Raw genomic sequence first — 23,793 nt, 5'->3', positions numbered from 1 at the left:
AATCTATGAATTTTTATATATAGGAGGAATGTTCACAAGGGATGGAAAACCGGATAAAGATATTGAGAGAAGAGTACGTGCGGGGAATATAATAAATCGTGCTTTGAACAGAGTAATTGCAAATGAAAAAATGTTCATGGAAGACAAACTGGCAGTTCACAACGGAGTGCTGGTACCGACACTGATGTATGGAAGCAAAACATGGAACTGGCAAAGAAAGGATGAAAGCAGAGTGAACGCTGTTGAAATGCGCTCCCTCAGACGAATGTGTGGAATATCATTGTATGACAGAATTAAAAATGAAGATATAAGAAAGGAATGTAAGGCTGAACAAGGGATAATTGAAAAGATTAGGAAGAGTTTTTTAAGGTGGTATGGACATGTGGAGCGAATGGATAATGAGAGAATGGCTAAGAAAATATATGTGGCGAATATGAGCGGGAAAACAGAATGAGGACAGTCGAAAAAGACTTGGCACGATCAGATCAATCAGAACCTGAACTCTACTCTCTGCCTCCCCTTGCAGAGAAATGGCATGATGATAGTAATAGTAGAAACAACAGTACTTAATAAAGTTATATGTAATAAGTTGTGTAAGTAGTTAAAAAAACATGAGTATTTATTTTTCTATGTTTTAGCTAATATCTCCAAAGGATTTAATTTTAATATTTAAAGCAACATATGTAGTATCTTTATATAATTTATTTAAAAAATGTAATAATTACTCCTCTAAAGGAGCAAGTCACCGAGATGTGATGGACTTTACAATGAGAATGTGATGGGAGAATACATTTGGAGTTCAATACGAGAAAGCCCATACAAACATAGGAGAACTACTAGAAATATTAATTTTTTCAACATGATTTTTTATTATTTTACATTTATATGCTATTGTTTATTATAATTCTTGAATAAAAAGGTTATGACGGTCAGCAAAAACTTTGTTAAACATAATCAAAATTCAATTATAAATAAATAATTGCAAAAAAGTCATTTTTCTTGAAAATTCGAAAAATCACTCTTTTTACAAAAGCAAACTTTAAACGGAAAAATATTTACAATTTATATTTGAAGCACTAACTTTGTGATTTTCCATTTTATAATTAAAATGTAATTAAATTTTATAATAAAACTTTGTTTTAAAATATATAAATTATAGTGATATATAAATTTATAATGATTTTAAAACAAAGTTACATTTTAATTATAAAATTGGAAAAATATATTTTTTCTTTATTTGTAACAGGAGAAATCAAAATATCACATGCAGAACCCAGACCCAAAAATCGTGTTGACTAGTTATGTTATTAAAGTGTGAGTTTCTAAAAAAGAATAAAAGGTCTGTTTTTGTGTTTTTTTTCTTCCTTGCGAAGGTGTTGTTTTAATGTGTTTTTCACTACCTTCTCTTTAATCGGCTTTTTCGTATAATTAAAATAAAAAAATTGAACAGGTGATAATTCTGGTGCAAAGATTGATATTGAAATGATACGAGCCTCCGATGCGCTGAGACACGATGTATTCATACCTGGAAATTGAATTTGGATTGCTCCTCCCTGTCAAGTTGTCTGGTGGTGAAAATCCAACCAGTTCTGGAATCTATCCCCAAGGGGAATTTCTCTGCACCGCCCATTGTTGCCAGATCTCGCTCATTGACACTATAAGTCAGTTCGGCATTCGGACCTTCATCAGCATCGTACGCTTGAACCTGTAACAGAGATAAACATCACTGAATGATTACACATTTTTTTAATTATTAATTTTAAAAAGGCTCAGTATAAGAATTAGGTATCAAATTGTGGTAGAGCGGGTTCGAACCGAGAAACTCTGACTCAAGAGTACGGCACACTAACCACGGGACCACAACGCGACCAAAGTCACTGCATTCAATATTACGCAGACAATCACGAGATGTTGACAAAATAGCAATTTTCAAAATGTAAACCAAAATTTATATTTTTAACTGTTTTAATGGCACCTGTCAAAAAAATTTAATATATATAAACAGAATTTATCAAGGAACTTAATGCATTTGAAAACATAATATATTTTATATTTAAATTGTATCCTACAATTTTAACCATGTTACTATAAATGTATAAAAATTATCTTTTTATTTAAAATTTTCTGTTTTAAATTAAAACACCAAAAATAAGTATTTGTAACGCCTGTGAACCGCTGGCAAAGAGATTTGATAATTATGAGCATATATTTAAGACCTTAACAAAGAGATTGGTATATAATATTCATATAAAAACAACAGTATAATTCCTTCTTATCTGCCTTTGAAATGAGGCCAGCGCAGAAGGTAAAAATACCCTTCCCGTCCTTGAGCATCAATCGACCAAACGGGTAGAAATACAAATGATGACAATTGTTCATATTGCTTCCTGTAAATTACAAGCCCCGCCCCCTCGCTTCGAGTTGATACTATTAACCGAGAGACGCTAGCTCCTCCCACAGGAGCGTGTGCGTATATCCTGGTACGTAAGATTGTAAGTTCTTCCGGTTCTTTGGACACGTTGCCCGCGCCAATGAGGATAGCCTGGAACAACTGGTTGAGATCGGTAGCCTGGAGGTGAAGAGGGGGAGAGGAGGATCCCCGCACGATGAACCAATTAAGTTAAGGCAGAAGCAGGCATCTCGGTGGTTGGAGCGCTACGTGCAACGCAGACAAGGAATAACTCCCGAAGAGTCATTGCTTCCACAGGGGTCACAACCCTCAGTACTGAGGAATAAGATGGAGAAGAAGATTGTATGGGTCACAGAGTAATCAGTATAGGAGGCAGTATAGGAGTTTAGTGAAGGCCTCACCCTGACGATGCTGTAGCCGGAGGGAACACTCTCGCTGACGGCTTCTTGGAAGAGGGAGGTGTAGAATCTCGGAGCATTGTCATTCACGTCCTTCACATTCACCAGGAGTTGAGTTGTATTGGAACGGGAAGGACTGCCACCATCTGAACAAAATCAATTTAATTAAGTGCAAATTGTATAATCTATCTACTTTATATATAATGGGTAAAGGTGTGCAATACTGGAAAACTGCATCAATATTCCATGCCAGTAAAACATCTTACATAAAATTAATTACTCAAAGCTTACTTCTTCAAACCGTTATCCGCAACCGATGGTGCATAGGGCACCGTGTTATAAATAAAACAGTGTTATCTTGATCGTTAAACCATGAAGGAAAAGTGATCAGCCCTCCGCTTCAGGTGTAAGTCGAGGGAAATATTGAATAAATATTAGAGTGAAAAATCACTTGTATTTATTTGACCCCCCCATCTGGGAATCGAACCCTGGACCTCCAGTATGGAGCAGAGCGTGCTGACCGTGCAGTACGGAGGCTGACTTTACAGTCAAAGTTTACAGCGATAAGAATTCTCACAACTAATAAAATAGATTTTATTATAAAATTATAATGTGGACAGGTTTACAAGCAAATAGATTCTTCCTCAAGACTAATTATTGTTTTAGTAAAAGCTATTAACAAATAGAGTAGAGATCGGGTAGGTAAATAATAAAAAAATGGCCATATTCAACCAAGCTCTGCTAACTGACAAATATTTCATGTAAATAGTTGTTTTTAGTATTAATAAGTCTAGAGGAAGAAGCTGTTTACTTCGAAATAAGTGGACGTTATAATATAGTTTTAATATAATGTATGTAAAGTGATTTTATACCGAGGTTATTTTGTAGATTATAAAAATCGAAAATCGTAAAGTTGGTGCTTCAAATATTTAGTAAAGGAGTTTTTAGTGCTCAATTCTTGGATATGTAGATTCTTTGAAATATACTTTGACTATTAACTATTTATTAACACGTTGACTGCCAACTACGAGATAACTCTAGGATCGCGTTCTTTGCTAGGACGCCGACTATGAGTTATCTCGTAGTGTGTTTACTTGCCATATTCATTCAGCTACGATAAATTGCCTAGTATATCAGGGCTAATATGGATAGATTCTGGGAAGATAACAAAAATCAATGCTGGCATATATGAACAGAAAATTTATTAAAAATCCAGAAGTAAAATAATATTTGTAAAAATAATTGGCTTTTTAGACCGGAATTCTGAAAATTCCTGTGGCAGTCAACGTGTTAAAAGGGTAAGTTACCCAATAAAATAATAATTCACAAAAAAAAGATACATCGCTACTCCTTTCAAGAACGTCATAAATCAAAAAACTTTTTTAAAAATTTTCAGAACATTTTTGAAGTTTAAAAATATAATACAATGTATTAAAAATAAATATCAAGCCACTTATTTAACTTTTTACTGTGCAACAGATCTTTTTAGGTAACATCTGAAGGTTTTTTCTCCATATCAAAAATATTTAATATATTTTAAAAAAATAATTAAATAATACCTTTTCTTCAAAATGCAAAAACAACACTTTCTGCCCTGTAGCGGGTAAATATTAAGTTAAAAATATGCCGCTTTTGCTGAGATATAGTACATTTTCTGGGCATTCCGAAAACACGCACAACTGAAAATTAACGATTTTTGATTTATGAAGTTCTTGAAAGGAGTGAGCGACATGTGAACCCATAGTTCTGATGTTGAAAATGTAAGGAAATTTATATTGAAAACATAAAAGCATTAACTCTGTATGAGGTGGAGATTGCGATCCCACGCGTACGCACCTTGCGCCCTTATGACGAGCCTGTAATTACGCATCAGCTCGTAATCCAGGGGTTTGACGAGGGACACATCACCGCTCAGGCTGTCGATAGAGAACTGTAACTGAGTGTTGCCACCGATGATCGCGTATCTTATCGCAGCATTGGCACCTAGATCAGCGTCAGTTGCCCTGAAATTTGTTCAATGAAATATTTCAATTTCAATTCAATTTATTTATTTCAATCAATACATACATTGCAAACTATAAAATTTTTTAATTGTATACATTAAAATCAAATATATGCAAGAACTATTGCTAAAGGTGTAGAAGAATCCCACTTCGGAAAACTCCTTCAGACACATGGAACAGATCAATATCCAATGAGATATTGTTCAACATAGCAGTAGCTCTTCCTACAGGCACAACCATCGGCAGGTTGGTCCTGTGTATAGGAATGTGAAACAATCTATGTCGACGCTGTCTTAGGTAACTATCGGGAACATACAGACCAATGTTCCAGATAATTTCAGGATTATCGATCATACCGCGCAACAATCCATAAAAATGCGTAATCAAATACACATTTCTTCTAGTCTTTGATAAGTGCGCGGGCATGTAATATGTACTAACCATATTGAGGTGAAAATAAATTATCCTGTCTCTGCTGGACCCTGACCTCACCTGAGTGGTGCATTGGGCACCGTAATAGAACGACACTTTCTTAACTAGATCCTCGTTATACCAAGGTTTATGATTATATGGTCGTGAGCTCCAAATTGTCAGATATAAAAGCGGAATATGTTTGTTGTCATGCAGATGCAGTGGGGTGAAGGAAATCACCAGGACATGGGAAAGGAAATGGAGGAGGAATAGCAGGTATTATAAAAGGAAAAGAAGGATAGGAGCAATATTCTTCGTACATTATCCGCACCCAAATGGTGCATATAGCACTGTACCATATAAACGCAGTATTATCTTGATCATTAACACACGAAGGAAAGGTGATCAGCCCTCTGCTTCAGGTACAGTCCAGGGTAATACTAAATAAATAGTAGAGTGAAGAAGTCACTTATATTTACTAAGCCCCCCCTCTTGGGAATCGAACCCGGGACCTCCAGAACCAGGGTAGCCGAGCATGCTGACACCACGCAGGCGGGCATGTAGCGTAAATAAATGAAAGTGCATTGTTCAAGTGGGCGGTTTCCATCGGAAAACACCAGATTAGTAATTGAATAAAAATAAAAATGAACTGAGAAATATTTGATAGTGTCAGGTTGAGGTGCCCACCGTATATGCGCTATGGTGGGGTTATGCGCAAGGTTCATGTCCTCGTTCACGGACACCGTGTAGGTTCTCTCGCTGAACTGGGGGTAGTTGTCATTATCATCCAGAACTCTGACGATAACGGTGGCGCTGAAACCAAAACATGCGAATTAGACAATACATTGTTGCGAGTGTGGCTAACAGTTTGGTTGTATTCACACATACCTGGCCGTTCTTCTGTCCGTGACCGGGCTAGCTTGATCCGAGGCAAGAACGACGATGGAATATTTGGACGCTCTCTCTCGGTCCAGCTGAGACCTCGTAGACAGAATTCCGGTTTTTTGATCCATTCTGAACGCAGCAATATCTTCCTCCGCAGAACTTAGGTTGCCTTCTGATGTCACAGATTCAATAGAATATTCAACCTGCGTACATAAATCTAATGTTATATTCTCAACTACTACAAATGACACATCGCTCACTCCTTTCAAGAAGGTCATAAATCAAAAAACATGATTTTTCAGGAGCACGTTTTTAAAGTTTGAAAATATAAAACAATGTATTAAAAATAAATTTCTAGCCTAAATACTAAAATAAATTGAACTTTTTACTGTGCAACAGATCTTTTTAGGTAAAACCTGAAGGTTTTTTCTCCATTTGAAAAATATGAAGTACATTTTAAAAATAATTAAACAATACCATTTCTTGTGCAAAAACAACACTTTCTGCCCTGTAGCGGGTAAATATTAAGTTACAAATATGCCTCTTTTGCTGGGATATAGTACATTTTCTGGGCATTCTGAAAACATACACAACTGATAATTTTATTTATTGTTTCGGCATTAACTTTGTGGTAAGACATGTTACAATAATTAAAGAAAACACTTCGTTTTTTACCACTTGAGTTTTATTATAGACTACATGTTTCAGAAGCAAAACTTCCATCATTCAGGTCTGTATAATAACTAAAATATAAAATATAAAATTGTTCTATAAATAAGGATAGGGGAAAGTACGGGTTCAATAACTAAAAATATTTCGAAAATCTTACCCTTACGTATCCAACCTGCATATTATACAAATAATAATTTACATAAAATCCTCGATAACTCAAAATCTAAAATTGATTTATTACAAAAAAGTCGTGTTTATGAAATTTCGTGTGGAGATTGTGATACAAAATATATTGGCCAAACTGCGAGAAATTTAAAGATTAGAAGTAAAGAACATCAAAGCGGTCTTGTTAGTAATTATTTTTCGGAATTTGCAAATCATATAATAGATACTAATCACTCATTTCACTCCCATAAATTAAAATTATTACACCTTGTTCCATATAAAGGCCTAATTATGAATTATCTTGAAAATTTAGAAATACAAAAAAACCTGAATTCTAATAATAATTTATTAAATAATATATTGTTTCAAAATTCTTCGCCATTGCTTTCAATTTTTCCTTTGTTTTCAAACTCCGTTCCTTGACTAACCCCTTCCCATACTTTCCCCTATCCTTATTTATAGAACAATTTTATATTTTATATTTTAGTTATTATACAGACCTGAATGATGGAAGTTTAGCTTCTGAAACATGTAGTCTATAATAAAACTCAAGTGGTAAAAAACGAAGTGTTTTCTTTAATTATTGCAACTGATAATTAATGATTTTTGATTTAAGACGTTCTTGAAAGGAGTGAGCGATATATTAAATGATAATGTAATCCAAAACATTCAAAATACTGAATGAAGCTGTCTAGAAGCACTCTATCCGCCATGAGCAACGTTAAGTATTGCATGTATAGCATTACATCTAACAGATAAAAAAAGTCCTAGGTAAAAAACCTATCGTTGTAACAAAATCTTAAAGCAATTGGTGAACGACTTGACAAGGTTTGAGACTTTGAAATATATTGTATTTGTTTTGTTTACTTGTTATTTGTTTAAAGGGTACATGCATATTTTGTTTTTCTATAAATCAATTACATTTTTAAGGAGTGTCAATTGTCAATTCTGGACACTGGTGCCTTCATACTATTAATAGTCGGGGACACGAGGAAATATAATACCGATTCTACAGCCCTGAACTTTGTCTTAAATATATTGCTGTTTTCAATTTGTGTGCTGTAAGAAACGCCATTATTATGTCTCTGCTATTACATTCAGTGAATCGGACCGTCTGAGCGGGACATTTAATAGGATATAGATGGTAGTGATGTAAACACTGTAATTAATATTTACCTCAGCATTTTTCCCAAAGTCCTGGTCTGTAGCCTTGAGAGTGATGATGGTAGATCCTTGACTGGCTCCTTCCCTGACAGAAGCTTCATACTCTTGGAGCTCAAATACCGGGGTATGATCGTTGCAATCCAATACGTTAACCTACATGAAAAGCATTTTCAATCAACACAATGGAAAGGTACTAAAATACAAAAAAAAAAAATTAAAAATATTTATGTAAATAAATTGATGTTGTGTTTTTCTCAATTAACACTATGTTCTAGGAAATATTATAAAAATCAAAACATTGAAGGTGAAAGCAACCGTCAATAAGCACACTGTCCGCCATGAGCAATACTTAGTATTGTGCGCGTTGCTATTAGGTTCAACAGATAGCACTTTCATAGCATACTAAAAGTATGATTGTATTTTATTGCGAAATCGTGTCAGAATTTCGAAGCAATCAGTGAATAACTTTAGGAGATTTAAGATTTTGAACATTTAAAATTCTACACCGTGCGCCTAAAATTCTTTGCAGACAACTAATCTCAAAGCTAAGTACACGGCTGCTCTGGGCCCTTGTAAGGTGCTATGTTTCACCGCCGTATAAGATAATAGGAGCAATGCAGGCATTGTATGGGCGGCACTTGGTCTTCGCCGAGTATAGATCCGATCTCCAGCTGCCTTCATACTGTTAAATGTGGACCCTGCGAGTCCTGATCGCACTCCCAGTTCCTTTTGAAGGCTGCCATTTTCAGTTACTGCCATTTAAGTACTTGAAACTCTCGATGAGCTGGTCTCCAGCCAGACTTCGTGCTGCTGGGAGCGGAGGAGTGCAGTGGCGGGTGTACCTGGAGGGTGGTGGTGCCCGAGCGCGGCGGGAAGCTGTCGTCCACGGCCGTGATGCAGAAGTAGTGCACGTCCACCTGCTCGCGGTCCAGGCGCGCCAGCGTGCTCACGGTGCCCAGCCGCGAGTCCACCCCGAACAGGCCTTGCGAGCGCGAGTCCAGCAGGCTCGTCATCGAGTACGTCACGGGGCTGTTCTCGGGGTCCCTAAATCACAAAATATTAAATTAATCAAATACACGCGGAGCCGATAAACACAACCAATTTTGGAGTAAGGTCCTTACGATATATGTATTGCCTATACCCAAATTAACCAGCTGCCTGACATATCACTCACTCCTTTCAAGAACGTCACAAATAAAAAAATCGTCAATTTTCAGTTGTGCATGTTTGCGGAATGCCCAGAAAATGTACCATATCCCAGCAAAAGAGGCATATTTTTAACTTAATATTTACCCGCTACAGGGCAGAAGTGTTATTTTTGCATTTTGAAGAAAAGGTATTGTTTAATTATTTTTTTAAATATACTACATATTTTTCAAATGGAGAAAAAACCTTCAGATTTTACATAAAAGATCTGTTGCACAGTAAAAAGTTCAATAAGTGGCTTGATATTTATTTTTAATACATTGTATTTTATTTTTAAACATTAAAAACGTTCTCCTGAAAAATCAAGTTTTTTGATTTATGACGTTCTTGAAAGGAGTGAGCGATATATAAAATAGAACCTACTCGGGGATCCAAAATGAATGATTTGATGGGATACTATTTAATTGTAAAAGAAAAAACACTTGTTTTCTACCACTTGAGTTTATTTTATTATGAAGACTAGTTTCGGAAGCTGTGCTTCTATCCTCAGGTCTAAATATAAACTATAAAGTTTATAATCAAAACGTAAATTTGTTTTAAAATCACTATAAATATTTGATGATAACTTAATTATAATGTCTACCGGTTTCGAAGCTAACAGCTTATTTTTCAAGACTGATCAATACTAAAACACTATATTTTAAAAATAAAATGGAAAAACACCAAGTTATTGTTTCAGATTTAAATAATACAACTAAATTTGTCCACCTTCGTATTGTAATGGCCAGTACGCTCGGCTACCGTACTGGAGGTCCCGGGTTCGATTCGCAGGGGGGGTCAAATAAAGTTAAGTGGTTTTTTCATTGTTATATTTATTCAATATTACCACGAACTGGTTGGTACCGGAAGCGGTGATCTGATCACCTTTGCTTCGTGTGTTAACGATCAAGATAACACTGGCAGTGCCCTATGCACCATTGTAGTGCGGATAAGGGTTGGAAGAAGATTTTTATATAACGGACTTTTGGCTTTGACGTACATCGCCTCCTCCCGTTATATCGAGGTTTTACTGTAATATTATACGATATAAAGAAATAAAAAATAAACCAAATATTCGTACTACGTATATATAGGGTCCGCCATCTAAAGTTTTTTTTTTCAACTAGTGCTTATTTCGTGAATGGTAACACTTAGCTCATGTCTGATTTGACAGATAATTAGTTTTATCCTTCCGCTGAGCGAATATGGTTGTGTATACGCTTGAACAACGCTGGGAAATATTGCGACATTACTTTGAAAATCATGGTAATGTTGCAGAATGTGTGCGAAAATTGCGTACGGTTTTTGGAAGAAGAGAAGCACCGTCAGCTCCGTATGTTCGTTATCTTGTGAAAAAAGTGAAAGAAACTGGCATCCTCATCGATAAACCAAAGCGTGAAAAGCCAAAAACAGTGCGTACACCCGAGAATATCGATGTTGTGGCAGAAAGTGTGCGTGAAGCGCCATCAACATCAATTCACCGTCGTTCTCAACAATTGAACATTTCGGAGACATCATTGAGACGAATTTTGCATAAAGACCTTGGTATGACGCCATACAAAGTCCAATTGGTTCAGGAGTTGAAGCCAACTGACCATCCAATGCGTTTTCGCTTCGCTGAGTGGGCCTGCGATCGACTTACAGAAGATGCCGATTTTGCCAAAAAAATCATCTTTTCGGATGAAGCTCATTTTGATCTTGGCGGGTATGTAAACAAGCAAAATTGTCGTATTTGGGGCACAGAAAACCCGCACGCATACATTGAAAAGCCGGTACACCCAAAACGAGTCACTGTTTGGTGCGGATTTTGGTCCAGAGGCATAATTGGGCCATTTTTCTTTGAAAATGAGCAAGGAGTGGCCGTTACAGTCAATGGCGATCGTTATCGGGCCATGTTGAACGGATTTTTGTTCACAAAAATTGAAGAGGAGGATATTGGCAACATTTGGTTTCAACAGGACGGCGCTACGTGCCACACAGCCGAAGCTACACTCGATAGCACTTAAAGCATTTTCAAAAAAAATAAGTTATTTGGCGGACCCTTTATATCCCTGATAAAAGACGTAAATTCTACCAAAAGCTGTTCAAACCAAAATGCCTACTTAAAAATAAAACAGTTCGTGTATAAAACACATTTCATATTTGTCGCGTTTCTCGTGAAATAAATGTAACTTTTTATAGCACCTTTTTTTACCAAAGGTCGCTAGAAGGTTCTAGAGAACAAAGGGACCGAGCAGTAAGCCCACGTGTTATAAATCAAAAACTTTATTAAAGTGTGTAACAGCGGAATGGCGTCCGTCGCCAGCGGATAAACGCGCCAAAATAATTCCCGCCCCAGTAAATTTATGATCCTGGCGTGAAAAAACTAATGCCCTGTCTACCTTTCCGGTGGGAATCTCTATATTCGCGGGCCGAGAGACGAAACTATGCATTGTAAGCGAGTTCATCCCCAAACCCTCACTTTTATACAATCCAGTAATATCCCAATATTCCCCAGTGATCAAACCACCCGAGTACAATTGTGGGTTAGATTCTTTCGTATGTTAGTTGAAGTTTTGAATCACCTTGCCTTCACGGGAGTAACGATCACGATAACACTGCGTCAACACGATGCAGTGCCCTATGCACCGTAGGGTGCAGATAAGGGCAGTGATGGGATTCAACAATTTCAAGAACCGGTTCGCTCTTTGGGTACTACCCCTACCCCCCTCCCTATAAAAACATAGTTTTTCATTTATTCATTATTTGTTTTATATTCTGCACATAAACGGAACATTCACATAACAACTGAGAATGCTCCAATTATAATAGTAGGTACAGATTTAAAAGTCTATTAAAAGTAATGTTACAAAGGGTTAAAGACCAGTTCGGCAAACTATAAAAAAATTAAGCACCGCTTCGCCAGAACCGGTGCAAACCGGCTGAATCCCACAACTGGATAAGGGGTAGAAGAAGATGGTTCATGTTACGTGTACTAAAATATTTATTTTAACAAAAAAAAACAAACAGATATAATGCTGTATATCTCTTATTCTTTAATTTTATGCTCTTATTCTACAAAAATGTAGTTTCTGCACATTGGTCCTTCTCGTCAGATGTGACGATATGCCAATATTACATGTCGCTCACTCCTTTCAAGAACGTCATAAATCAAAAAACTTGATTTTTCAGGAGAACGTTTTTAAAGTTTAAAAATATAATACAATGTATTAAAAATAAATATCAAGCCACTTACTGAACTTTTTACTGTGCAACATATCTTTTTAGGTAAAACCTGAAGGTTTTTTCTCAATTTGAAAAATATATAGTATAATTAAAAAAATAATTTAACAATACCTTTTCTTCAAAATGCAAAAATAACACGTTCTGCCCTGTAGCGGGTAAATATTAAGTTAAAAATATGCCTCTTTTGCTGGGATATGGTACATCTTCTAGGCATTCCGAAAACACGCACAACTGAAAATTGATGATTTTTGATTTATGACGTTCTTGAAAGGAGTGAGCGATGTGTAACAACATAATGTAACATGTGTGAAATTTAGAAGCGTTCAATGACTCGGCAGACCAAATTATTTATTCACTTGCATACAACGATGTGGACGTCAAAATGCAAATTTGTATCAAGCAGCATAACTGAAGGCCACCGCAAACCTTGAATAGAATACGCAAATAGTGACAACATGTTCAACGGTCATCAGAGGAAATCGGTATTATTCTGTCTCGCAGGCGTATATGCGCGATATGAGACCGTGTGTGTTATACTTAGGCAATCAAGGCGCTATATGCGAACAACTACGGTAGCGACGGTATTAAAATTACTTTAAGGTAAAATATACGATAAATCGCAACTTAATATTCTTTAAATCCAGGTGAAATTTGACTTTTTTTGGTGAATTTTTTGCTTAAAATACCGTTCTTGTATTGAAAAAGGACGTTAGGTAATTTAAAAAAAAATGTTACGGTGTTCTGGAAAAGCCTTTTGACGATCAGCGGATGCTAGGGCGCAGGGCATTGAAAGCACTTTGTTATTTTGGTAGGAATTGGCGGTGGAGTAAAAGCAGGTACTGACCTCGCCCTGACGGTGGTGACCAGGGTCCCGGGGTCTTGCTCCTCGGCGACCGACGCCACGTACAGCGCCTGCTCGAAGAAGGGGGACTGGTTCCGCAGCTCCCTCCGCACGCGGCGGGCGATGTCCGTGTCGTTGAGCTCCTGGTGGTGGTACACGATCTTCAGGCGGTGCTCCGTGTCCACGATGTCCTGCCGGTCGCACTTGTAGCCGAACAGCACCGTCACCTTCCACAACTGCTCCTGTATGCAGACGTCCTCGCTGGCGACCAAGTCGCCTTGCGTCGACTCTATGGAGAACCGCTCGTCGTCCACGTACAAGAAGTACACCTTGCAGTGGACTTGTATCGTCCTCGGCAAGAAAGCCGTCAACGAATTGATAAATTGAGATTTCCTCAAGCAGATCTGATTCCACTTATCGGCGGTGGGAATAGAAAAGCTCGCGTAAGTCTCCGAGATCCATTGTTTCGCTACCGACAGCTTTGTGTGTATCGCCATGTCGAAGGAATAGTTCCTTTTTCTCCTACTCTTCCTGAGGTGAGCCATCTGAAACGAGTAGTAGGCTTCATCGTCGAAGGATTCCCTCTTGGTTCGCTTTAAATCGTAATTTCTGCGACCGTACGTATGTCTGGTCCATCTGGAACGTAGGCGCGCTTCGTATTCTTCGTCCTCCAGCAGCCGGACGTCCGTTCCTTCCGGAGCGACGAACGAGATGTCTCTCTTGTCTCTGTGGAAGTATTCGACGCTGTCGTACTCGGAAGAATCTTCGTTCGACTCATCGTCCAAACGGTCATTATCGAAATTATCTTGGTCGCGCTCGAGGGCTTCTTCCGCGTAGGCCTTGTTCGGATCGTTTCCGTACCCGCAGTCGTAGCCGGTTATCAGTATCCTAAGAGGGAGGCTATAGTAATCTATGTCTCGTATTCTATTCGATGTCGATTCGATGTAGAGGGTGAAGAGGTTGGGATACAGTACGCCGTCGCAGCGAAGGCGCTTCCTGAGGGACACCGTGCCCTTGTCGCGATCCACGCGGAAGATGTGGTGCACGAAGTTGGCGGTGCGCCGAGAGTTGATCTTGTAGTGCCGCTCCGAGCCCAGCTTGTACACGGAGGCGTCGAACACCTCGCGGCCCGCGGGCAGGTCGTCCGGCAGCAGCAGCAGGTAGGGCGCGCAGGGCCCCGCGAGCCACGCCGCGCACAGCACGCACGCCGCCCACAGGCCGAGGGGCCGCCATGGCCGGTACAGCACCATGCTCACTATCTGCCCCTACGCAGCGTGCCTTTGTTGCGCTTCCAGCAGAACGGGAACATTTTCTGAAAGAAAAAAAAAATCGGATTTATTATAATCTGCTTTCTTTCATCAGGGTGAATTCGGATTTATTATAATCTGCTTTCTTTCATCAGGGTGAATTCGGATTTATTATAATCTGCTTTCTTTCATCAGGGTGAATTCGGATTTATTATAATCTGCTTTCTTTCATCAGGGTGAATTCGGATTTATTATAATCTGCTTTCTTTCATCAGGGTAAATTCGGATTTATTATAATCTGCTTCCTTTCATCAGGGTGAATTCGGATTTATTATAATCTGCTTTCTTTCATCAGGGTGAATTCGGATTTATTATAATCTGCTTTCTTTCATCAGGGTGAATTCGGATTTATTATAATCTGCTTTCTTTCATCAGGGTGAATTCGGATTTATTATAATCTGCTTTCTTTCATCAGGGTGAATTCGGATTTATTATAATCTGCTTTCTTTCATCAGGGTAAATTCGGATTTATTATAATCTGCTTTCTTTCATCAGGGTGAATTCGGATTTATTATAATCTGCTTTCTTTCATCAGGGTGAATTCAGATTTATTATAATCTGCTTTCTTTCATCAGGGTGAATTCGGATTTATTATAATCTGCTTTCTTTCATCAGGGTGAATTCGGATTTATTATAATCTGCTTTCTTTCATCAGGGTGAATTCGGATTTATTATAATCTGCTTTCTTTCATCAGGGTGAATTCGGATTTATTATAATCTGCTTTCTTTCATCAGGGTGAATTCGGATTTATTATAATCTGCTTTCTTTCATCAGGGTGAATTCGGATTTATTATAATCTGCTTTCTTTCATCAGGGTGAATTCGGATTTATTATAATCTGCTTTCTTTCATCAGGGTGAATTCGGATTTATTATAATCTGCTTTCTTTCATCAGGGTGAATTCGGATTTATTATAATCTGCTTTCTTTCATCAGGGTGAATTCGGATTTATTATAATCTGCTTTCTTTCATCAGGGTGAATACATAGATTTATATTAGAACAAATTTACAAGTATTAGAGATTATTGAATTTTATACAATATTTTTAGGATGGTAATGTAAAAATCTTGACAGACGCCAACCAGGGTCTACGACTTGTCATTGGCCAGTTTAATTTTTTTTAAATCAATTTATAGACTGTGTAGCGTTCAGCATTCGGCCCATGATAAAACATCAATTACTTGGATTTATTAAAGCTTGTATAGAAACTATATATCTTTCAACAATTTATAGACTGTGTAGCGTTCAGCATTCGGCCCATGATAAAACATCAATTACTTGGATTTATTGGGGCTTGTATAGAAACTATGTATCTTTCAACAATTTATAGACTGTGTAGCGTTCAGCATTCGGCCCATGATAAAACATCAATTACTTGGATTTATTAAAGCTTGTATAGAAACTATGTATCTTTCAACAATTTATAGACTGTGTAGCGTTCAGCATTCGGCCCATGATAAAACATCAATTACTTGGATTTATTAAAGCTTGTATAGAAACTATGTATCTTTCAACAATTTATAGACTGTGTAGCGTTCAGCATTCGGCCCATGATAAAACATCAATTACTTGGATTTATTAAAGCTTGTATAGAAACTATGTATCTTTCGAAGCTTGATGTCTAAAATGAATTATCCGTTTTTGTTAAATATAGAAATAACTATAAACTGCTGCCGAAAGTGGAAAGGGTGAAATTACACCTAATTTAAAAAATAAAAGCGTGTCCGAATGAAAAGAGAATAATTATTTTAAGTACGTGTACGCACACCACCTCCAGCTCAGCGCACGCACTGCGATGAATTAACAGTTCACATTAGCGTGGAAGGCGCAGCGGAGTCCACTAAATTGCAGGCATGGAACTTAACTGGCTTCCCAAAGCGTTCGGGGTAGTAAGGAGTCTGAGCCAGACATAAAGGTGCTCAGGTGGGACGTACCTCCTAGAGACCGGGACAATATAACCTTATTCATAGCGTATAGTCATTTTCGGGACAGAAATTACACCCAGTTTAGAAACTAATCAAAACTTCTACAAGATTTTAGTCAATGATATAATGACCATAAAAAAGTACTAATTTCTGTATGTCTTTTTAGTACAGTCACCTTAAGCACACGTTACAATTTCGCATATCGCTCACCCCTTTCAAGAACGTCATAGCAAAAAACTTGATTTTTCAGGAGAACGTTTTTAAAGTTAAAAAATATATTAAAAATAATTATCTAGCCATTTATTGAGCTTTTTAATGTGCAACAGATTTTTTTAGGTTAAGCCTGAAGGTTTTTTCTCCATTTGAAAAATAATTAGTTTATTTTTAAAAAAATAATTCAACAATACATTTTCTTCAAAATGCAAAACAACACTTTCTGCCCTGTAGCGGGTAAATATTAAGTTAAAAATATGCCTCTTTTGCCGGGATGTAGTACATTTTCTGGGCATTCCAAAAAACATGCACAACTGAAAATGGACCAATTTTTATTTATGACGTTCTTGAAAGGAGTGAGCGATATATTAGATCTGATTTCTATGTATGTACCATTGCGGTGACTCTTTTAGGAAGGATAGCGGTTTTGAATAAAAAAAATAATCATTATAATACACGAAGACATAACAAATTACACGTGGAGCTGATTGATATACACAAGTTTGGAGTAAGGTCCTAACAATATATTGCCTTCACCCAAATAAACCAGCTGCCTGACATGTATAAAATAGAACCCAATCAGGGGTCCAAAATAAATTAACTGAAAATGCTTTATATAAATAGTTTATATTCTCTCATTTGTTTCCTTTAAACATGCTTCTTCTTACCTTATGTTTGTCTATATGCCTATTTACAATACCCGTTTATTGTTTTATATTTTATATTTTGCCCAGTGTTAGTTTTGTTTATTTTTTTTTAATAATTTTTTGTAACATTCTTATTTGTGTCTTGTTAACCTTAAGGTTGGGATTAATCCTATGTCCCAAAATGACAAAAGGAATCAGAAGTCATCGGGAAATAAATGAATTAAATTGAATTTTTGAAAAACTTGTGACAACAGATTTTAAGAAATAGTGGTGTTAACCAAGTAAAAATAAATTAAAAAATAGATAGATATTACCACAAAGCGACTGGCAAATCAACGAATGAAGATATGTAATCAATTTGTACGAGAAAAGTAAAGATTTTGTTTCGATACAGTACTACGGATTAAGAGGATTTCGCTGATAAACTTGTGTGTGTTTTAAAAGACTGCATATGTTGTCGCAGAAGTAGTAAATAATAATTAAAGAGAGAAGCGTCTATGAACCGGTTTGCGTTGCGACTAGTCAGTGGCCAGCAGCACCAATGTATTGCAGTATCCGTAGACCAGTTTGGTGTGCCTGCTGCCTGCTGCCTGCTGCCTGCGCCAGCGACATCGGTCAACGGTTCAATGAATGAATGCCAAGGCATAGGTATGGGCATATTCGAGGTATGAGTCTGCATTTTCAGGAATCGGCTCTAGGCGCTATTAAATCCATCCGTTATATAATGCGTTATATTCTATACTCTGGTATAAGAGACCTTTTGTATCAAACCATCCGAGAATAAAGCAGTATTTTTTGGATACATTTAACAATTTTTGATTGAATAATCAAGGTTAATATGCTTGTATACAAAAATTAAACAGGGCCCCGAAAGTCTTAATTTTAGTTCAGGGGATAGAAAAGATTTTTTGGTATTTATTTATACTATGTGTGTTTGAGTTATCGTGGTAGCTATATTTATTTTTCTAATCGAATTTCAATATGAATTTATGACGCCAAACGAATTCGGCGATAACAAAGTACCCAATAATTTGGTAGTATGACGTACACCATTTTATGCGCTATTTTATAGGCAGTTAAAATAGTGTTAATACAATGAAGATATCATTGAAAACGATATAATTATACGGCAGTAACTGTACGCGACATAACCTGCTACTAATCTTTATGAGACAACAGTATAAATCGAGTCTACACTTATACAAAGCTAGTAGAGTTGTAGATGAAAAGGGATATACCATGAAATGGTCGCCAAATAACTGATAATATCAACATTAGCAATTCCATTTTCCGTTCCGATTATGAAGGTCTAGTGTTGGGAGACAATGCCGGGATAACGAGCCCCTCCCGGGATAATGAACCCGGGCATAATTATGAATCCACTGCGCGAGTAGGGGTGAGGGTGACCTCTGCTGGTGACCATCGACTTCCTTGTTTGATGGGAACTATAATTTCCACTCGGCGAATTCATAATAATCCGGAATATTTCAACTAGGCTATAAATATAAATATAAATTTAAATATATTTTTAAATGTTTAAAAATATATTTTTTTAATACAGATACAAAAATATTTTGCAGAGACCCACCAAGCCACCATGTGTATATTTTTTTAAATATGTTAAAAATTGTGATTTAAATCAATGTATACAATTTATGTTAAAAATAGAAAAAAAAAATAATAATAATAAAAATAACTGTCACATCGCGTGGCATACAATATTTCGGACCAATACCTAATTTTCCTACCAAAAATGTCGCTCTTATCATATCGGCACAGATGTGATAAGAGCGACATTTTTGGTATGCGTTCGGCTGCACACGATTTATTTTTTAAAATATGTATGAAAACTCGCCTCGTTTTAGGATATATGTAAGTATATTGATTTTTTGAAACTGAAATTTTTCTAAACAAAAACGGTATTTTAAGCAAAAAATTCAATTGCGTCAGCTGGGTTTAAAGAAAATTAAGTTGCGATTTATCGTATATTGGGCCTTAATGAGACATTCAATAGGTGAAAAATTCACTTGTTCTAAGAGTTGATGAGTTCATACCGCGCTTATATCGACATGCGATACGACTATAATTAAGAGCCTGAAATCGAAGCCACCCGCAATATTTTGAAGAGATACTAATCTTTAATTTTAAATTTCATGAAATGCTTTGTTCTGAATCGGGTTTTTTCATGAAAACTTCTTATTTTGAACAGAATGCGAATGTAATTAGCCTTTGAATTGTATTTAGGAAAGTTCTTTTTTTACAGTGACGACATATCGCTCACTCCTTTCAAGAACGTCAAAAATCAAAAATCGTCAATATTCAGTTGTGCATGTTTTTGGAATGCCCAGAAAATGTACTATATCCCAGTAAAAGCGGCATATTTTTAACTTAATATTTACCCGCTTCAGGGCAGAAAGTTTTGTTTTTGCATTTTGAAGAAATGGTATTGTTTAATTATTTTTTCAGATATCCTTAATATTTTTCAAATGGAGAATAAACCTTCAGGATTTACCTAAAAAGATCTGTTGCACAGTAAAAAGTTCAATAAGTGGCTTGCTATTTATTTTTAATACATTGTAGTATATTTTTAAACTTTAAAAACGTTCTCCTGAAAAATCAAGTTTTTTGATTTATGACGTTCTTGAAAGGAGTGCGCGATATTAAAACTATTTTTCACCATCTTGTGCCTAAACGTCCTTGAGGTTGTATTTCACGAAAACAGAGCTATAAATTTGTCAAAAATTATTATTTATTTAAATTATGGAAAAAAATATTTATTAAATATCCGACAAAACTTGACTTCAAGATTATTCTTAAATATTTATTTGTCTCGGTTAGCGACTCTATAATACGAACAAAATGACAGAAATTCGCGTGTTTACTTATTGGGAATAAATACCTTACATAAGTATTGAGTTTTGTACTCACTGTATGTAATAATTATGACGTAAGAATTAAAATGTATTGTATTGTTAAAAAAAGGAAACGGAAGTAAATATATTTTACAATCTTATTTAAATAATAACTACGAAACTGTGAAATAATAATTAACAATGAACCAATTACCGCACTGTTTTAAATTAATTGTCTATTTCGCCCTATAAATATGTCATTTCATTTCGGTTGACTTTCTAGTGGGATTTCAATTTCTATAAACTGTCGGAATTTTTAAACCATTACCTCTATTGTTCGAGCTTTTATATAACGTAAAATATTATTTTTTGACTTCTCAGCCTATGGTATGTTGATAAATACGTTTGTAGAAGAATATGGAAGTCTGGGCATTTACGATTATTGTTGAGATGTCAAAAATAATTTGAAAAATAACTCCTAAAATTGGAGATAATCCAGATTTGCGAACAAGTATTTGGACACACTCAAAACGTAGTAATTAACGTAAAATAACCAACAAATGCATCCCTGTAATGTTACTTACTCTTCACAATCTGTCTATGTACTGATATTTTTAGCAAATTTTCGTATGGATATCACGGTGTTTAGCATTTTTTAAAAGAAAAATATATTTTTAACGCAAGGAATCGAAAAAAGGTAAAAAAATAACGATATTTTGGATTTAAAATAAAAATCAACTCTTCAACTGACGTTTTTTAATGAACGAAAGAATAGATTTTTGCAAATATCTAGTTACGGTCGAGAATTTTTCTAATTATTATATATTCTACCGAATTATGCACCCTACGGATGTCCAATAATGTTGGCAAAACGGTGGACGTTATACAAATGTATAAAGTGATCAATCAAGCCAGCCAAACGCCAGTAAGCCCTGGAGAGCTCAGACTTCCATCATCTTTCGTATAAAAACGACAGATGCCTTGCCTCAAGGTGAGACACCTATAATAAATGTCGAAAATCTTGTTAAACAAAACGAATCGAGCTGCGTTTGTACCGTTTTCAAGTACATGGGTCCTGGGGGACGGTAATTTACTAGAAGAAAAAAATACATACTTAGTGATATTTTTTTCTTGAGATTGGTGCTCCTACCTATTGTCTACTTCGGTGGTGTAATGGTTAGCATGTTTAGCTACTGTCCTGGAAGTCTCGGGTTCGATTCCCAGAGGGGGGGGGGTAAAAATAAATATGATTGATTTTAAACTCTAATTTTTATTTAATATGTATTACTCTGGACTGGTCGAAGCGCAGGAGTGATCACCTTGCCTTTATGTAAGTAACGATAAAGATAACACTGCACCAATGCGACGCAGTGAACTATGCACCATTGAGTGTGGATAAGGGTTAGATGAAACATATTGATATGCGCAAATAGGGTAAAGTACGTATATCCACTTAGTAAACTCTGATCCGCACCCGATGGTGCGTAGGGCACTGCATCATATAAACGCGATGTTATCTTGATCATTATACCTCAAGAAAGAAAGGTGGTCTGCCTTCCGCTTCAGATACCAGTCTAGGGTAATATTGAATAAATATTAGAGAGAAAAAAAACACTTATATTTATTTGACCCCCCCTCCTGAGAATCATACCCGGGACCTCTAGTACGGTAGCTGAGCTTGCTGGCCATTACACTACGGAAGCGAACGAATACTTACTATATTCTCAATATTATTAATATTTAAAGCATTTACTTAGTGGTTAGTCATTTTTACTTATTTATTTTTTTACAAAAATGTTAATAAAATTAGTATATAACCACTCACCGAGATTTTTACGTCTACCGGTTTTGAGACGTACCCGTCTCTTCGTCAGGACAATCACTAACACAGCATGCAAACAATACTACCCTTCACCACCATAGCACCATTTACACACTCAAAACTACACAAAATGTCTAGCACATGCGATTTTTGGTCGACCCGAAGACCAACATGCACTATAGTTTTCAATACAGACATGCGTTACGAGCCGAGGTGAAACGTGCATTAAAGGTGAATACTTACTACCCACTTGGTTATGTGTATATTTTTAAAAATATTTCAACAAAGTTAGTTTAAAAACATTTTCTATTTCTATCCTTGATCCAGAGTTATTTATACGTTCTTACGATTATAAATGATCCGTTTCCTTGCACAAATCCACTTCAAATTGTACAACCATAAAGGAGTTAGCAATATTGATTGTTTTTCATTTCCTCCCTTTTCGCTAAATCTATTCGCGCCCCAACTTTTAAAGACAACACCCTTCAGCCCGCGTGCGGCGAGCTGTGTGGAGATGTGTGCGCGAGTGAACTAACGAGGGGAGGAGTGTCGCAGGATACGTCAGCAGAAATCATCTGAACAAAATATAATTTGCATATAACGAGACAATTGCGCGTCGGAGAGGTAAGATCAATTTCAATCAAGAGTATAACGGAAACAAAAAACAAGAATCTCAACAGGATATTCTCAAAAAATCTATGGAAAAGATACAAACCAATCCAATTATCTATTGATTAGGCATTAACTTTCTGGAATGACATGTTGTTATTTTTTCAATTCAACACTTGTATAATGAGTTTTATTTCATTACACACCAATACAATAGGTGTTTTCATCAACACAGTTTTAATTTTCATCCTTAGATGAAAACATCTGTTAGTTTTCGAAACTAGTCGTGTGTAATGAAATAAAACTCATTAAGTGGTATTATGCAAGTGTTTAATCTTTTTTTAATAATGTAAGTGCACATTAAAAGTGCATTTTATGATTTTGACAATGATACTATATTTTGAATGTATTAAGATTATGTTTTCATTAACTAATTGTACTCGGCCACGCATTGCTGCGGTCCAGTCTGGTTAAATGGAAATAAAAGAAAACAGAAAGCACACATTTTTAATATGTTCGATGAAAATATTTAAAATCTATGAAACAACATTGCAAACGAAAAAAGTTGTCAAGAAGCACCTTGAGAAATATTTATTATTTCAGGTGTTGCTATTACGTTCAACAGGTGACGCTGCCATTGGGGTAATTTTTTTTAACGTGTTACTTGTTACAAGTAACGTTATATCGAAAATTCGAAGTAATAAGTGAATTACTTAAGGCGATTTAAGATTGTAAACAAACTAACTTTACATTTATATATTTATATATTTATATATATATATATATATATATATATATATATATATATATATATATATATATATATATATATATATAACGTGGTAATATTTTCCTTTTGAAAATTAAGTGTAAATAATATGTAAAGTGGGTGTATAATAATAAAATAAACAATGTGTTGCTTTGTAATTAAAGTTTATTCTTAATTTATCTTTATAATAATTTTTATATCTATCTATCTATCTATCTATCTGATTCTGACAGTTAATAATATATTTTTTGTATCGGATCTCTTTTGTTTAATTCTGTGCGACGCATGCG

At 35.9% G+C, this 23,793-nt stretch overlaps 1 protein-coding gene across 3 annotated transcripts in view; it reads right to left on the bottom strand.

Moving 5' to 3' along the window:
- LOC148309015 (protocadherin-like wing polarity protein stan) overlaps nt 1-23,793 on the bottom strand; it is a 137,232-nt gene that overhangs the window by 22,098 nt on the left and 91,341 nt on the right. For all 3 annotated transcript variants that reach the window (XR_015837607.1, XM_088260740.1, XM_088260741.1), the window contains exons 3-10: nt 13,363-14,671; nt 8,951-9,152; nt 8,121-8,261; nt 6,111-6,310; nt 5,910-6,035; nt 4,645-4,811; nt 2,812-2,954; nt 1,526-1,705 (exon numbers count right to left, since the gene is read on the bottom strand). Coding sequence is in view for 2 of the 3 variants with exons in the window: in XM_088260740.1 (XP_088116866.1) it covers nt 1,526-1,705; nt 2,812-2,954; nt 4,645-4,811; nt 5,910-6,035; nt 6,111-6,310; nt 8,121-8,261; nt 8,951-9,152; nt 13,363-14,609 (2,406 nt within the window). In the remaining variant the exon portion in view is untranslated. The remainder of the gene's footprint in view (nt 1-1,525; nt 1,706-2,811; nt 2,955-4,644; nt 4,812-5,909; nt 6,036-6,110; nt 6,311-8,120; nt 8,262-8,950; nt 9,153-13,362; nt 14,672-23,793) is intronic.

Source organism: Brachycentrus maculatus, unplaced genomic scaffold (assembly GCF_059751285.1).
Source record: "Brachycentrus maculatus isolate JH-2025_06_01 unplaced genomic scaffold, ASM5975128v1 h1tg000142l, whole genome shotgun sequence".
NCBI classification, from domain to species: Eukaryota; Metazoa; Arthropoda; class Insecta; order Trichoptera; family Brachycentridae; genus Brachycentrus; species Brachycentrus maculatus.
The sequence above is the reverse complement of the archived record's forward strand: the minus strand, read 5'-3'. Positions and strand labels throughout refer to the sequence as shown.